This window comes from Hyperolius riggenbachi, chromosome 4, assembly GCF_040937935.1.
Source record: "Hyperolius riggenbachi isolate aHypRig1 chromosome 4, aHypRig1.pri, whole genome shotgun sequence".
NCBI lineage: Eukaryota > Metazoa > Chordata > Amphibia > Anura > Hyperoliidae > Hyperolius > Hyperolius riggenbachi.
Genome location: NC_090649.1, coordinates 338,496,987 through 338,515,319, shown reverse-complemented (window position 1 = coordinate 338,515,319; position 18,333 = coordinate 338,496,987). Strand labels below are relative to the sequence as shown.

Genomic DNA, 18,333 nt, shown 5'->3' with positions numbered 1-18,333 from the left:
ATAAAACTTCTGAAATATTGCAAAGCCCACACAGTTGCTAATAATGCCTTCTCGCAATTATTAAATTTGATTTCAACTGGTGATAGTGATTTACTGGCATAAGCAATTATTTTATTCAGTCTTTCTTGCTTTTGGAAAAGAACTGCACTTACACTCTTGTCGGTAAAACCTGTTTCAACATAGAAGGGTTTACCACCTTCTGGATAAGCAAGGCATGGGGCCTGTATGAGTTTTGTTTTAAGCTCAGATACAGCTTGTTCATGGCACTCATTCCATTCCCATTGTACTCCTTTCTTTAGCAGCTGCAATAGCGGCTTTGTAATCTCAGCATAGTTATCTATGAACTTGCGAGAATAATTCATCATCCCCAGGAATGATCTCAGTTCCTTGAGATTTGTGGGGGACTTCGTATTTTTGATTGCTTCCACTTTCTTTTTCTGTGGATTGATTCCTTCTGCAGTAATTTCATGTCCTAGGAAATTTACTTTAGATCGGCACCATTGAGCTTTCTGTAGGGAAAGTTTAACACCTGCTTCTCTTAGTTGATTTAATACATATCTCAACTCTGAAATATGTTCCTCAAAGATTGTACTTTTTATAAGGATATCATCGACGTAAGTTAGGGTACCTCGTTCTGCTGCATCAGGCATTGCTTTGTGCATGAACACAGCAAATTCGTGGCCTGCGTTGATGTATCCGAAAGGCGTACGGGTCCACGCAAATTGTCTGTTACCGAATGTGCAGGCTAGTTTGTATTGATCCCTTTCATCCACTTTAATTGTCCAATATCCTTGTGCGCAGTCAAGTGCTGTGAATATTTTAGACCCTTGGATTTGCGCCAAGCATTGGTCAATGTATGGTACAGGCCAACCCGACATGTAGACACGTTTGTTTAACTGTCTCAAGTCTGAGCATAGACGGAACTGACCATTCGGTTTGAGAACTCCGAGTACTGGATGATTGAAGGAACTGTGTACTGGTCGGATAATACCTTTCTTTTCCAGGTTCTTAACTATTTCCGATAGTGACTCGTAGGCCGCTAGCGGAAGTCGATATTGTTTGATAAACACAGGGGGTGCATCTGGATCAGTCAGGATTCTCGTAACATGTAGGTTCGTTTCCCCACAGTCATAAGAGTCCTTGGCAAACATGTCCTGGAAATCCCAGAATAGTTGCCTTAGCTGCTGTCGTTCTGATTCATTAGAACATCCATCAGCTATAGAGAGTTGTTCTTCTACCCGTTCCTGAAATTCTGGGAAAATCTCAGGTTGACCTACCTCATAAGCTTCTTCAAGCCTATTAGTTAAGTCATTTGGGGTGTAACCAGGGCCGGTCCTGGACTTTCTGCTGCCTGAGGCAAAGATCGTAAAGGCGCCCCCCCCCCCCCCCCCCCCCAATATTTCTACAAAACATGAGCGGCAGCCGGCGGCAGCCAGCCAGCCTTATCATCATTATCGACACGTCGGCGGCGCTCGCTGCTCAGTGACTGACCGTGACAATCAGCCGCAGCCAGGGCAGCAGAGCGGGCGGCAGCCGCCGCCATCAAATCAGCAGGCTTAGGCACTAGGCAGCGTCACCAGCATGCAGCCTTGGAGGAGACAGGAGAGGCCGCAGAGCTCAGAGTCATCGGACTCGGAGGCCGGCGGCAACAGTGCAGTTTCTAGGCTAAAATGCACCCAGGGCGAGGGTGTAAAAATTGCGCCCCCCCCCCCGGTATAGGTAACCAGCTATAGGTCCCCCAGAGTATAGGTGGCCAGGCTTGGGTGAGCCAGTAAAGTTGCCCCCAGTATAGGTTAGCCAGGTAGTTGCCTCCAGTATAGGTAGCCAGTATAGTTGCCCCCAGTATGTTAGATAGGCAGGCACCCCCCCCCCCCCGGTATAAGTTAGATAAGTAGGTGCCCCCAGTACAGGTTAGCTAGGTAGGTGCCTCCAATATAGGTAGCCAGTATAGTTGCCCCCAGCATAGGTTAGATAGGTAGGTACCCCCAGTATAGGTTAGTTAGGTAGGTGCCCCCAGTATAGGTAGCCAGTATAGTTGCCACCTGTATAGGCTAGCTAGGTAGGTAGGTGCCCCCAATACAGGTTAGATAAGTGCCCCCAGTATAGGTTAGATAGGTAGCTTCCCCCCAGTATAGGTTAGATTAGGTCGCTGCCCTTCAGTATAGGTTAGATTAGGTAGGTGCCCCCAGTACAGGTTACATTAGGTAGGTGCCCCCAGTATAGATTAGATAGGTAGCTGCCCCCAGCATAGGTTAGACAGGTAGCTGCCCCCAGCATAGGTTAGATAGGTAGCTGCCCCCCAGCATAGGTTAGATAGGTAGCTGCCCCCCAGTACAGGTTAGATTAGGTAGGTGCCCCCCAGTATAGGATAGATAGGTAGCTGCCCCCAGTACAGGTTAGATTAGGTAGGTGCCCCCCAGTATAGGATAGATAGGTAGCTGCCCCCAGTATAGGTTAGATAGGTAGCTGCCCCCTAGTATAGGTTAGATAGGTAGCTGCCCCCCAGTACAGGTTAGATTAGGTAGGTGCCCCCCAGTATAGGATAGATAGGTAGCTGCCCCCAGTACAGGTTAGATTAGGTAGGTGCCCCCCAGTATAGGATAGATAGGTAGCTGCCCCCAGTATAGGTTAGATAGGTAGCTGCCCCCCAGTGTAGGTTAGATAGGTAGCTGCCCCCCAGTGTAGGTTAGATAGGTAGCTGCCCCCCAGTATAGGATAGATAGGTAGCTGCCCCCCAGTATAGGTTAGATAGGTAGCTGCCCCCCAGTATAGGTTAGATAGGTAGCTGCCCCCCAGTATAGGTTAGATAGGTAGCTGCCCCCCAGTATAGGTTAGATAGGTAGCTGCCTCCCAGTATAGGTTAGATAGGTAGCTGGCCCCCAGTATAGGTTAGATTAGGTAGGTGCCCCCCAGTATAGGATAGATAGGTAGCTGCCCCTAGTACAGGTTAGATTAGGTAGGTGCCCCCCAGTATAGGATAGATAGGTAGCTGCCCCCAAAACAGGTTAGATTAGGTAGGTGCCCCCCAGTATAGGATAGATAGGTAGCTGCCCCCCAGTATAGGTTAGATAGGTAGCTGCCCCCCAGTATAGGATAGATAGGTAGCTGGCCCCCAGTATAGGTTAGATTAGGTAGGTGCCCCCCAGTATAGGATAGATAGGTAGCTGCCCCCCCAGTATAGGTTAGATAGGTAGCTGCCCCCCAGTATAGGATAGATAGGTAGCTGGCCCCCAGTATAGGTTAGATTAGGTAGGTGCCCCCCAGTATAGGATAGATAGGTAGCTGCCCCAGTACAGGTTAGATTAGATAGGTGCCCCCCAGTATAGGATAGATAGGTAGCTGCCCCCAAAACAGGTTAGATTAGGTAGGTGCCCCCCAGTATAGGATAGATAGGTAGCTGCCCCCAAAACAGGTTAGATTAGGTAGGTGCCCCCCAGTATAGGATAGATAGGTAGCTTGCCCAGGTAGGTGCCCCCTCATAATGGCGGAGGGGGGAGCCGGAGCCGCGGTGAGGGCAGCCCGACCTCTCCCTCCCTCTCCCCGGGCCGCCCTCCATGCTCCCCCCTCGGACTTTAGGCAGCAGAGTTAGCGCGCAGGGAAGCGCTGCTGTACACAGTCACAGCCTGTTACTCACCTCCCTGGATCCGATCGCCGCTCCCGCCCTGCTGGTCTCCTCTCTGCCTAGCCGGCTGATACACACGCGCTTCCCTGCGCGCTAACTCTGCTGCCTAAAGTCCGAGGGGGGAGCATGGAGGGCGGCCCGGGGAGAGGGAGGGAGAGGTCGGGCTGCCCTCACCGCGGCTCTGGCTCCCCCCCCCCCGCTCAGTCACAGCCATTCATCTGGTGCCGCCCCTCCACTTCCTGCCGCCTGAGGAACCCGCCTCACCCCGCCTCATGGGCGGGCCGGCCCTGGGTGTAACATGCTTGATCCTTACCCTGCTGGAGTGTTTGATACTCCCTTTCATTGATCTCATGGTTAAAAATCAATGATGTTCCCTCGACATGACATGTACCTTCCTCAGGACTGAAAGGATAAACAGAGTGTATGCTGAACAATCCTTCAGGTGTTGAGAAATATTGTTGGTCCACTATTTGTTCTTCTGTCAAATATTCATCAGGTATTAATCCAATGACTTCATTTTGGAATCCAAAAGTGTAATATTCTGAGTCAATGGCTAAGCCAATCATTGTATCCTCCTGTAACGTGATACTATGAGGGCTCATGTTTTGCATGACCATGTATAATGGTTCCTGATGAATATTTATTAGGGGAATTGGTTTTACCTTCAACCCCAATTGTTGCATCCGATTGGATAAACAAATCAATGCATCTGCATTTCTCATCTTTTGCCCCTTCTTTACTTGAATGGGTAAAATAAATGATTTGCAACCTTCAGGGACTTTTACTTTTTCAGCGACAGTGATATCCACTGCATATGGTATTCGCTGTCCCCATCTCAGGGCTTGTTCTCTATCCTGGAATTCCTCTGGGTTTCCGGATAATTTGGACCACAGAACATTATTGACCAGATCAACCTGTATGGCAAATCGGTGAATAATGTCGTTTCCTAAGTACATTTGGTACTGTGGTTCCTTTAACACACTGAAGACATGTTTTGTAGATTTGTTTCCTAGAGACACAGATAAGATGCATTTTGCAATCACATTATGACTCTGGTTATCGTTATCCAGATCGTGGATCCATTCCTGTGTAGAGATAAATTTGATTACCTGAGGGTCGGTAACCTGCTTCAGCAGTCCTAGGCTTATGTAGCTGGCCTCAGATTTGAGATCCAACTTGGCATATTTTACCCGAGCAATATTATTTACCTGCACGGGAACCAGCACATTATCATTGATTTTCTCGATTTCAACCAATGCTTGTGTATAGCTAGTTATGCCTGCCACTTCCTGACTTCCCCCTTTAAGGGAAATAGTTAGTACATCATCTTCCAGAATTACTTTGTCAATTTTATCCTTTTGGATATTTATGATGTGAAAAGCAGTGTTAGCATTTTCCTCGGGTTTACCGTTTTTCAGGATCGTGACTTCTGGTATCTGACTGTTCCGGAAATGGATTTCAACAGAGTTAGGCCTTTCCTCAATCATATGGCAGCTGCGTTGCGACTGTGCATTGCTGGAGCGCTCAAAATCAATTGGAGCATTGACTTGAGCCCATATTGCTTCATTTATGAAGTCAATTATGGAATTTAGTCGTTTGAGCAAATCGATTCCAATGATCAATCTATCATATGGAAGATCAACAATCAAAGTTGGATGTTTAATGACCTTTTTACCAATCTTGTATGTCAGCCAGGATGTGCCTTTTACTTGTAAACTATTACCACCAACGCTTATCAGCGCACCGTCAAAGGCTTTTAATCTTGGCTTCCTTTGTGATGAATCCAAGATCTGCTGGTAATAGTTAAAAGACAGAATAGTGACCTGGGAACCGGTATCCAGTAAACCTGGGATCGGTCCGATACATCCATCTTGTAGATGGGTATCGATAAAATACCGGCCATCTACCTGTTCAAGATTGCAAAGAAAATTGGAATGTTTTTCCATTTGTTGCTTCAGAGAATGATCTCTCTGCAGCGTCAGGGTATTAGGAACTTGTTCCTCCTGATTCCGCCTGCAAGGCATTTGGGTTCCCATGGATTCTACCACTGGGACAATCTGAACAGAGGGTACTTCATGCTCTGGCTCAAATGACACAATATCACATATTTGTGTTGAAATATCGAGAACATTAGACTTCCCTTCCTCGACCTGGGATAGGTCGGTACATTGCAAGTCATTTTCATTACTCGTATTTAGTATTGCCATATCCATTTCCGTATAGTGATTTGTCTCGGTTTCCTTTAGTTGGCAGAGCTGGGCCCTGCCTCCCCAGCTAAAAAATCCTCATGCTGTCTTCCTGCAGATCCCTGAGCCAACTTACCCATCATGTCACTCAATTTGTTCACTTGATCAACAAGCTGATCAAACCTATTAGGTCGGCGAGGGTTCTGGTTCCTGGGATCATACCTGTTTCCTGCGGGTGATCCACTCCTAGGTGAGTTAGGTGGTGATCTACCCCTAGGTGAATTAGGTGGGTGCTGTCTCCTTTCCCACTGCTGCCTGGGTCGGTTATCCCATTGTCTATATCTTTGGGGACGTCTGTACCCCTGGGGTTCTCTATATCCCTGGTAACCTCTATACCTTTGACTACCCTGGTTTCCTTGGTAACCCTGGTATCCTTGATACCTGCGATTGAACCGAGGACGGTAGACCTGGTTCTCAGAACCTGAGCTATCCCTATCTGACCCTTTAGGATTTTGTGGTCTGTTTTGATTAGGGTTTTGTTGCTGTCTTTGGCCCTGCTGGATAGGTACTTTTGCAGGAGGTATTTTCTTCTGTTGGGATTCAAGGTTTAGGTCCGCTTTCACTTTGGTTTCTTCTACTCTGTGCTCTGGGTACTTTCTGGTGTTCCTCCCACTTACGTTGGAACTCCCACTGATATTGAACAGCAGTGTCGCTGAGGTAACCATTTTCTCTAGGGAGTTTCCGAAGTCTAACTCATTGGCCATGCTTAACTTTATTTGGGTAGGCAATGCATCGTAATATGCCTGTTTAAAATCAAGAGACTCCCAGTTAGGATTCCGATATGCCAAACTGTAAGAGTTTTTTAGCACAGAAAGGAATTCTCGGGGGCTCTGATCGGGTCGACAAGTAAGTCGATACACATCTCGTTTTGCTTCTGAGATAGTGCGATACGGCCCAAACTCCAGCTTCACTTCGTGTGAAACTGCTTGCCATCTAATGATACCTCGCTCCTTAAATGAGGTGAAATAGTGGCGGTATCTGTCATCAAAAACCCATGGGAGAAATCTGATTTTGTCTGCTTCAGACAGATTTAAAGAGTCCATAGTGGATTCATACAACTCCATGTGGGATGCTATTTGCGCTGAACCCTTTTTAGTGAACTTTGGCACAGCGGTGTTTAAGAATTTTATGATGCTGGCCGAGCTCTGTTTTTCTTGGGGGTACTGATTATTTCCCCTATTTGACTCCCCCCTATACGTACCTTTCCCCCTTCTTGGGATAGGGCTGGATTCTCGCTTTCTCTCATCAGCCTCCAATTCATCTGAATCAATATCAGCAAGGGAGTCGTGACCTTTATGGGAATCATCATGCCTAGGGGCCCTCATTTGCATATCTCTCTCTGGAGAGGAATCCAAATGTTGATCTTTAGGGACCCTTGTACTGTCATCGATTATGGTATTCATAGTCTTACATACCGTCTCCATACGATCCAACATGCCTTGCCATTTTAGGTCATATGGAGTGAGTATTGGCGGGCAAGGGCTGGATGATCTATCGAGTCTACCTGCCTTTTGGATTTTGAAGTACTGCTGTTGTAGTTCTTCAAAATCCTGTTTAAGTCTGCGATGCGCTTCACGATTCCGTTCGGCGTCTCTTTCCAGACTTTTGATCGCTACCTCCCTGTCTGAAATATTAATCATTAATTGGTCTCTATCAGCCCTTATAATTTGAAGATCTGATTCCACATCCCGTAACTGGGAGTTCAATGATTGGACGTCTCCCTCTGTTCCTTGCAATTGGGATCTCAACTGTACAATCTCTTTTTTTCTAGACTGTGCAAGGATATCTACCTCTAATAACCCATATAGAACAGAGGGTAGGGCGCCTAACAACCTCTTCTTCAGTTCGGAATCCGAGGTTATTGTGGTCATACATGAAAGATAATGATCCACCAGACCCTTAGATTGAAATATATGATCAGCTTCCTGTTTTATACTTTTCCTCATTCTGCTTATCCATTCATCTACTTCCTCATTATATTTCAGTTGTATAAATATAAATTCCACAATTTTTCGGAACGTCTGTTCCAAATGCAGTTCTGAATCACTACCTGTAGCACTCATGATTCAATAGCCAATGCAATAAAACCAGCTCAATAAAACGTTTTTACACTGTTTAAACCAGTAATGGAAAGTAAACGGATCTCGCTGGGGCCTCCAATTCTTATGTCGGGCGTTTTGTCAATGTTTGTATAACTTGTTTAAAAATAAATATAAAATCAAAAATGTAAATGTAACGCTCCTGGGAAAATAGGAGGAGCTAAAATACAAACATACGCCTAACTGTGTGAGCTTGTTTTCCGAGGTTTTACAGTACTGGTTTAAACATGCAAATAAATGTGGACCAATTTATAAAAATATCAATTTAATATCGAATAAATATTACAATATCAAAACAATATAAAATTGCACTTTTGATATCAAACAAAACTTATAAGGTTATTCTTATAATAAGCAATGAGCTGGATAATAATTTCAGTAAAACATCAAAATGTTATTATACTTATTCACCAATACAAAAGGCTTAAACCAATTAGCAGTCAACTCAAATACAGTGCAGAGATAGGACTCATCAAATATGGCCGTCGGCCCTGTTACTCAATTTACCACAGGGTCTCTGGAGACAAAATGGATGAATTGAACGACAACAAAATGGCTGTTATCAAAATCAAAATGGCTGCTATCAAAAACAAAATGGTGGCTATCAAAAACAAAATGGTGGCTATCAAAAACAAAATGGTGGCTATCAAAAATCAAAATTGCGCAGTCCAAAATCAAAATGCGCTATCCAAAATAAACTGGCTGATGTCAGCTATACCATTCAATATAACAAATTTAGGATGACTCAGTGGATCTGACGACTGGGCGTTGCCCCACAATTGCTATGCAATGAACTATAAATGACAGGAATTTTCCCTCTGTCTACACTTTAACCTCCGCTGGCCTGTGTTACTACACAGAGCAGGCGGGTAAAATACATATAATTTTGGAATAAAATATCTATTGAGTCGTCCTAAACTTGGTTAGGTGTGGCTTGCACATGCTGCGGCAAAGTATCAAAATATCTAGAGGAGGTAGCTTGAAAGGTCTAGCTTTTATCCAAAAAGAAAAATAAGTTATGGATTTCACAGTCAGCGATTCTTGAACGATTGATTGTGTCAATCTAAAGAAAAATATACCCACTGAATGGGTTTTATCAAATATGCGGAATGAGTAATTCCTGTGCACTGGAAGAACGCACTCCCTTTGGCTATAAATGACTATAAACTTAAGAAAGACAATGGTCAATAAATCAAACGTTCAGATATTTGTGCTGTGATAAGCCATATGCTTAAAAAGAAAAATCAGAACTGGTTTCAAATATAGTCACCAAGATGGCCTCTGGGCGTGTTCCTTTTAGGCGTGGTTGCGTTCAGATGGCATGAATCCTCTATGTCCTGGTCTGCTCAGATCTCCTGATGGTCTGCCCCTTCATTGAATGACCCCTCTCATCTTATTCCCCTCACTCCCTATGGTCCTGCCCAGGAGATTAAATCTTCTAGCCTATCACTGGGCAGTGGGAGTGACCAATGGGAGCTTTCTGTGACTAATGTTTAACCCAAGTGTAATACTGGCTTTCACCCTTTGTAGGTGCTGTTGGCTAACTAATCACAGACTTACTGGGATATTTGGCAAACTAAAAACAAAAATCATGTTTTATTATAACCCAACAGTGAATAAATCAATGTTATAATTCCTCTATGGATAGCTGACCTTGCTGGAATCACTGGTTATTATTTATTATACAGTGACCTTTTCTACCATATTTCGGATAGATTGGATTTGATCCAAAATCAGTGACATATTGAAAACCACCATGTTTCCTTATATAAAACATTGTTTTTGTTAGCATGGTTTTATATCTCTAACATTATTGTTTAATATACAACACTGGTAACCATATAACATTTCTATACCATTCTGGATATATTCATTCAGGGAATCTTTATATTAACACGTATACATTTTCAATAACATTTTCATATTGTTACTGGTTTGCCCAGCTATAAGAAAAATAAAGGTATTTCCTAAGCCTTGTGTTTGTGTCTGGACTTTGGAAACACAAATATTGCATAGAAACCTTGCATGGGTTTTGGTTTCACATTCAATGTAGCCAGGTTTGAGCCATTGTATACAGATATTAGTCCATTTTTAAACACACTATTGTCACTCAGACTCCTCTTGTTTGCTATCTTGTCAAGTGTTTTGACCTAAAACAAAGAATGGTCTGATATCATTGTTCCCAGTAAGGTGAATGGGATTACCCATTGCAAATAGCACATCAGCTGACTGCCTGTTGCTCAACATCTGACCTTCCTTTAGAGACGCATACAAGTCAGCCTTGCATGGCAATATTACATCGCCATATTAAAATATGCTCTGCCTTTCTCAATGATCAATGTATATGTTAACCTATAATCACCCTACATTAAGAAGTCTTTGTCTTCTGTAACCTAAGGAAAGGAAATTATTAGGTCTATGTGTATCTGATCATACACAGTTCAGTTTATTGGAAAAACGATATTCCGCCATATGGAAATCTCGACAAGGTCCCACTGCCCTGTGGCCTATCAGTCACCAGATCAAACGTTATCATGTTGTGATCACTATTTCCCAAATGTTCTTGAACCTGCACATTTGATACATTATCTGGTCTATCAGAAATGATCAGATCCAGCAACGCATTCCCCCTAGTTGGTTCCGTTACCATTTGAGTCAAGTAATTGTCCTGTAGTGCTGCCAGAAATCTGCTGCTTTTACCAGAATGGGTAGCCTCAATACCCCAGTCAATGTCTGGAAAGTTGAAGTCGCCCATAACTATGACCTCATTTTTACTTGCAGCTTTTTCAATTTGCTGTAGTAATCGCAGTTCTGCAGCTTCATTAACATGAGGTGGTCTGCAGCATACCCCAATAAGCAATTGGCAACCCCAGTATAGGTTAGATAGGTAGCTGCCCCCCAGTATAGGTTAGATTAGGTAGGTTCCCCCAGTATAGGTTAGATTAGGTAGCTACCCCCCAGTATAGGTTAGATAGGTAGCTGCCCCCCAGTATAGGTTAGATCAGGTAGGTGCCCCCCAGTATAGGTTAGATTAGGTAGGTGCCCCCCAGTATAGGTTAGATTAGGTAGCTGCCCCCCAGTATAGGTTAGATAAGTAGCTGCGCCCTAGTATAGGTTAGATAAGTACCTGCGCCCTAGTATAGGTTAGATAGGTAGCTGCCCCCCAGTATAGGTTAGATAGGTAGCTGCCCCCCAGTATAGGTTAGATAGGTAGCTGCCCCCCAGTATAGGTTAGATTAGGTAGCTGCCCCCCAGTGTGGTTAGATTAGGTAGGTAGGGGCCCCCCAGTATAGGTTAGATAGGTAGCTGCCCCCATCATAGTTAGGTACCCGCCCCCCTCCCATAATGGAGGGGGGAGTCAGCCACAGGGAGGGCAGCCCGACCTCTCCCTCCCTTCCTCTCCACGGGCTGCCCTCCTGCTACAGGAAGTAGTGTGTGTATTAGCGGCTTGGCAGAGGAGGTGACCAGCGGCGTGTGAGCGGCGATTGGAACGCAGGCAGGTGAGTTGCTGTCTGTACACAGTGCTTCCCTGCACTCACTCTGCAGTCAGACTCGGAGGGGGGAGCACGGAGGGCGGCCCGCAGAGAGGAAGGGAGGGAGAGGTCGGGCTGCCCTCCCCGTGGCTGACTCCCCCCTCTATTACAGCGCCCCCACTCCTTCAGCGCTCAGGGCGGCCACACAGCCCTAGAAACGGTCATGGTGAATTCGCAAACAAGGTGTAATATGTACTACATGATGCCATCATATGAATTTGACACCCCTACGATGTAAATTTTTACAATACTTGGAAGACTTCAGTTGGGGAACCAATTTAGCACTCCCAATGGCCATATTGGCCATACTGCCTAAATATGGTGTTACTGTTCATCATAATAAGTTGAATAACCATATACAGGATTAACATGTCATTGATATGCATAAAAAAATGAATGCAAGTCTAATAAATATGTGGTATGTAATAAATATGTTATGTGAAATATACAGTGGCTTGTAAAAGTATTCGGCCCCCTTGAAGTTTTCCACATTTTGTCACATTACTGCCACAAACATGAATCAATGTTATTGGAATTCCATGTGAAAGACCAATACAAAGTGGTGTACACGTGAGAAGTGGAACGAAAATCATACATGATTCCAAACATTTTTCACAAATAAATAACTGCAAAGTGGGGTATGCGTAATTATTCGGCCCCCTGAGTCAATACTTTGTAGAACCACCTTTTGCTGCAATTACAGCTGCCAGTCTTTTAGGGTATGTCTCTACCAGCTTTGCACATCTAGAGACTGAAATCCTTGCCCATTCTTCTTTGCAAAACAGCTCCAGCTCAGTCAGATTAGATGGGCAGCTTTTGTGAACAGCAGTTTTCAGATCTTGCCATAGATTCTCGATTGGATTTAGATCTGGACTTTGACTGGGCCATTCTAACACATAGATAGGTTTTGTTTTAAACCATTCCATTGTTGCCCTGGCTTTATGTTTAGGGTGATTGTCTTGCTGGAAGGTGAACCTCCGCCCCAGTCTCAAGTCTTTTGCAGTCTCCAAGAGGTTTTCTTCCAAGTTTGCCCTGTATTTGGCTACATCCATCTTCCCATCAACTCTGACCAGCTTCCCTGTCCCTGCTGAAGAGATGCACCCCCCGAGCATGATGCTGCCACCACCATATTTGACAGTGGGGATGGTGTGTTCAGAGTGATGTGCAGTGTTAGTTTTCTGCCATACATAGCGTTTTTGCATTTTGGCCAAAAAGTTCCATTTTGGTCTCATCTGACCAGAGCACCTTCTTCCACATGGTTGCTGTGTCCCCCACATGACTTGTGGCAAACTGCAAACGGGACTTCTTATGCTTTCTGTTAACAATGCCTTTCTTCTTGCCACTCTTCCATAAAGGCCAACTTTGCACAGTGCATGACTAATAGTTGTCCTATGGACAGAGTCTCCCACCTGAGCTGCAGATCTCTGCAGCTCGTCCAGAGTCACCATGGGCCTCTTGACTGCATTTCTGATCAGTGCTCTCCTTGTTTGGCCTGTGAGTTTAGGTGGATGGCCTTGTCTTGGTAGGTTTACAGTTGTGCCATACTCCTTTCATTTCTGAATGATTACTTGAACAGTGCTCCTGGGATGTTCAAGGCTTTGGAAATCTTTTTGTAGCCTAAGCCTTCTTTAAATTTCTCAATAACTTGATCCCTGACCTGTCTAGGACCTGTCTTGTGTGTTCTTTGGACTTCACGGTGTTGTTGCTCCCAATATTCTCTTGGACAACCTCTGAGGCCCTCACAGAGCAGCTGTATTTGTACTGACATAAGATTACACACAGGTGCACTCTATTTAGTCATTAGCACTCATCAGGCAATGTCTATAGGTAACTGACTGCACTCAGATCAAAGGGGGCCAAATAATTATGCACACACCACTTTGCAGTTATTTATTTGTAAAAAATGTTTGGAATCATGTATGATTTTCGTTCCACTTCTCATGTGTACACCACTTTGTGTTGGTCTTTCATGTGGAATTCCAATAAAATTGATTCATGTTTGTGGCAGTAATATGACAAAATGTGGAAAACTTCAAGGGGGCCAAATACTTTTGCAACCCACTGTAGAAGCAGTCTATTTATAACTGAATACAATACACATATTATACCAATGTTGCAACTCACAATATCTGGCTTAATTGCATATTTTATACATTTTATGATTGTCAGTTTACAGATGAATTATTATGATCATATTGTAGTTTACATTAACAGTGATAAAGAATTGTTTTTTATATTTTTGTAGGTCACAGAGCTTTCTATGGGTGAACTCTTGGTGTATTCTACTGTCACCTGGTTAAACATATTCCCGTCCCTTGGAAGGACACGGAAAGAACTGGAGCTAACAGTGTTTGGTAGGTGTGGTTATACTTTATGAAGTATGTAATGGATGGACTTTTCCATTTTAACCATCCATAATGTAATACTGACTTGGGAGGTTGTTTAAAATGGGAATCTTTACTGTCAGCACAATCTATGCTGCCTTTCATGTCTGACAGTACCTGATTTCTAGTACTGCATCACTGCAGAGATCATGGCTGTGGTCTCTGCTTCCAGACACCTTTCCATTTGTTACGTACATACATACACTAAAGAGGATAGTGTTTAGCAGCCAGGGACTTAACATAGTCACAGCACTGGGAGCAGATGGCTGCTAACTTGTGACTTGCAGTGCTAGCTCCAGTTACATTATAGACATGTAATTTTGTACATTACTAAGAAATAGTTGAGTTTAACTTCACTATTTCTCCTACAGGTTTCAACTTTTCTTGTCCTTTAATTACCATGGGGTTGACTCACTAAAATGTATTAGGTGTTTTAACATATTTAATATCATCTTTTTGGTTGTACTCTTATCTCAGGATTTATTAAAATGAATGTACATGAACAAAGTTTTACACAATATTTAGGGCATAAAATATTACATGGCATAGAGTCCTTAAATAAAACAGTATACAGACACTAGCACTCCAGTGAAAGCAGTGTTATAGAACCTGTCTGGGTGACCTTTCTCTTTCTCACAGCCACAGTCAACATTCATCTAGACTAGTTGCCCTGGTTCCAAATGGACCTCCTCAGTAAGGGCTTACATGTTTGAAATGTATATATTAAACATTTATTGTCATTTGTATCTTATGATGTTTTTCACTTTGGTATTTACTAAATGAAGTAACATGCACTTTACTGAAATCTTGGATTTCCTCCAGATTGAAGGGGATCTAAAGTGTACGAGATTCATATTTTCCTGTATTCCAGCTATTTTATGATAATTTATTTCTGTCACCAGGCGCTAAGAGTACTTCCCTGCCTATCAAGCAGCATGTGGGAATGAGGTGTCCCTTAAACACTCAGTCAAAATTGCAAGATTATATTGATTGTATCCAACACGCGCTGTCTAATAAGGGTGGGGGGATTGTGATACAGGACACGGAAGCATATAAAGCAGAAGCTTATAGATTGTTGAGTGACCCAAAGACTTACCGCGTCTTGGGCCATGATCCAACAGTCGATTTTGCAAAGCAATTGAAAACAATTCTGGATGAGTGACTGAGTGTTGGAATCCTGACTATGAAGGAATACGATTTTTTGAGCATAAAATTCCCACGCAGGCCACTGTTTTATCATCTGCCAAAGATTCATAAGGGTCTGACCAATCCCCCTGGTAGACCTATAGTGTCTGGGGTGGATTCGCTGACAGCGAACCTCTCCAGATATGTGGACACGTTCCTACAAAGATCTGTGAAGAACACAAGAGCCTATATCGCAGACACCAAACAAGTCCTTAACATCTTGGGTGATTTACAGTGGGAGGAGGGATGGATTATGTGCACACTGGATGTGGCGTCCCTATATACCATCATTGACCATGAAAGAGGACTGGGGGCGGTGGGCTTTTATTTGGAGAAAGATGAGTCCCTGGATGTCATCCAGAAGGAATACATTTTGAAATTGATTCAATTCATATTACAACATAACTATTTTCAGTTTGATGAGAATTGGTACCTACAGGTTGGTGGAACGGCGATGGGGACCAGGTTCGCACCCGCCTATGCAAATTTATTTATGTCACGATGGGAGGAGAGCTATGTTTATGGGGAACGTGGCCCGGGTGCGGACCTGGTCCTGTGGCGCCGTTTCATTGACGATGTGTTGATGATATGGAAGGGTGATGCCCCGTCATTGCACAGATTCATTGAGAGTATTAACAGGAATGATTGGAGGATAGCATTCACTGTGGAAATTAGTGTACTCACTGTGAGTTTTCTGGACCTAGAACTGTATGTGGAGGATGGCACTCTGAAGACGAGAACATTCCACAAACCGGTGGATGTTAATAGTTATATACTATACACTAGTTGCCACCTACCAAGATGGCTGAATAATATCCCCAAGGGACAGTTCACGAGACTCCGCCGGAATTGTACCAACATAGTGGACTACGATCGGGAGGCGGAGCAACTCGTGGGCAGTCTCTTAGAAAAGGGATATCCAGAGGAATATGTTGATGAATCCAGGACATCAATTAGACAGAAAGAGAGGGACAGTCTGTTGGGTCCAAGATTGGAACAGAAATGGGAGCATAATGATTTCAGTGTTGTCCTGCAATACATGTCCCAATCAAATAAAGTTACAAATATTATACGCAAACATTGGGACGTGTTGAAGGAGGACAAGATTATAGGTGACAAACTACCGTGTATCCCTAAGGTTGTCTTCAAAAAGGCACCCAATTTGGGGCTCTCGATTGCAACAGCGGCAAATGAGAATAGGGGTACCAATGGTGGGGGGGGGGGGAGGGGGGTAATAGGGTTTACTAGATGTGGGATATGCCTGAATTGTAGGAGGACAAGCAATCCGGGCAGAATAGTAGAGGTTGAGGCACTGGATGCAGCGAAATACAGAATTAAGGACCCTATAACATGTACTACGAAGGGGGTCATCTACTGCATCCAGTGCCCCTGTCAGAAGAGATACATTGGGAGAACAAAGAGATCTCTCCAAAGCAGGGTGGGGGAACACTTTAACAATATAAAGAAGAAATGTGTAGGACACCCGATGTCTAAACATTATAGAGAGGAACATGGGGGGAATATAAGGGGGACAATATTCTTTGGTCTTGAAGTTATTAAACAATGTGGGAGAGGGGGGGGATTACATAAAGAAAATGTCACGTAATGAATCAAAGTGGATTTTCCAGTTGGACACAATTATGCCAAGGGGTCTGAATAGTGAAATGAAGATGTTTGCTTTTTTTGAATGAAATTGGAGGCAAAGGTGGGGACCATGAGACTTGATCTCTGGATTGTAACATCATGAGGATATGGAGACTGAATGCCCCCCCCCCCCTCCCCTCGGGATTATGGGCACCGGAACTGAACCCTTATTGATTAATAATGAGGGAAATACTATCTGTGAGTAGAATGTGTGTGTATGCTTGAAGGACTGTGGTCAATATGGGTATTGATTTCGTTTGTTTTGTTTTTATTTTTTATTTTCAATTTTAAAGAAAAGAACTCGTGTTCTTCGCATTATTTGTTCTTATATGGATTATGACTAGAGGGATTGAGTGGATATAGAAAAAACTGGGATATTTCTAATGTATAATCTAATTCTGAATTGAAATGAGACATGGCCCTATGGACTATGACCTATGACCCCATTAACAAGGGGGATGGACGTTCCGAGGATGAGTATATAGGTAGTGATCAGGACTGCAGCACCAGATCAGCAAAAAAATCCTCCTGAAGAAGGCCATCGTTTAATGGCAGAAACGCGTAGAGGTTTCTCTTCTTTATCTGAACATTGGTATATGGTGGGGGCCGTGGACGAAGGGTGTACCGTGAAGGCGCATAGCGGACACCTGTAAACAAAGATCCAGAGGTCCTTTGAAGTGGTGACGTCACCCACATCAACCAATACGGAACGGAACAAGCTGAGCGGAAGTGCGGCTAGTAAGTCACCGTAACTTGTACACGGAAGTGACGTGCACCGCACTGGGAAGCCAGCGTGAATTGATCAAGTGAGCGGCTGACAGCGTAAGGTCCCGCTATCGTGGTGGAGGCTAGGACTGCCGATAGGATCTAAAAGGACTGCACAGAGATAGGTGTGGTGAACCGTGAGTAAGACTCATCCCTTGGCATATACCTGGCTCTATACTTGAATTCCCAAATTACGGAACGCTGCTCTAAGAGGTCCAATAGGGCGGAATCCGCCTCATATGAGGCTTTTTACATAGGACTACTGTGATGGGATGTTGTAACAGGATCCCTATATCCGCAACCACTCTTAACCCAATTTAATTGGATCACCTTGGCTCTCATTTTATTTGCACTTATATTTATACCTGTATTTTTAATTTTAGAAGGGCCCTTCTAAGGTGTGTGTTTGGATGTGGTATGAATGTGGGTGGAATTGACCAATCAATCAACTGTGGTTTGGATGCGACTCTGCAAATATATGTATTTTGTATAAATATATGTATATGTATTTTGAATAAATTACCAGCAATTTTAGACAGCGCGTGTTGGATACAATCAATATATTTTATGATAATTATTTATTATTCTGTTCAGATACACTTTACATTTCTTTGAAGTTTATTGCAAATATAAACATGGCTATACTTGTTTCTATTACCTACAAAATATGTTATCATTATTGTGAGAGAACGCGGAAAAGCCACTGCGTGCACTGCCAGCAAGGCGGCTGTTTCCGCGTCCAACGCGGCGGTTTGCACGCAGCAGCGTGCGTCTAGTGTGGCTGGGTCTGTTAGTGCACCTGGACGGAGAACTACGCGCGCGAGCCAGAAGTCAGGACCTTTATGCGAGTGGCTG

General features: G+C 43.8%; 1 protein-coding gene across 9 annotated transcripts in view; it reads left to right on the top strand.

The window, feature by feature from the left end:
• Nucleotides 1-18,333, top strand: part of TIAM2 (TIAM Rac1 associated GEF 2) — a 1,035,624-nt gene that overhangs the window by 978,223 nt on the left and 39,068 nt on the right. For all 9 annotated transcript variants that reach the window (XM_068231884.1, XM_068231882.1, XM_068231883.1 and 6 more), the window contains one exon: nucleotides 13,746-13,854. In XM_068231884.1, the coding sequence (XP_068087985.1) occupies nucleotides 13,746-13,854 (109 nt within the window). The remainder of the gene's footprint in view (nucleotides 1-13,745; nucleotides 13,855-18,333) is intronic.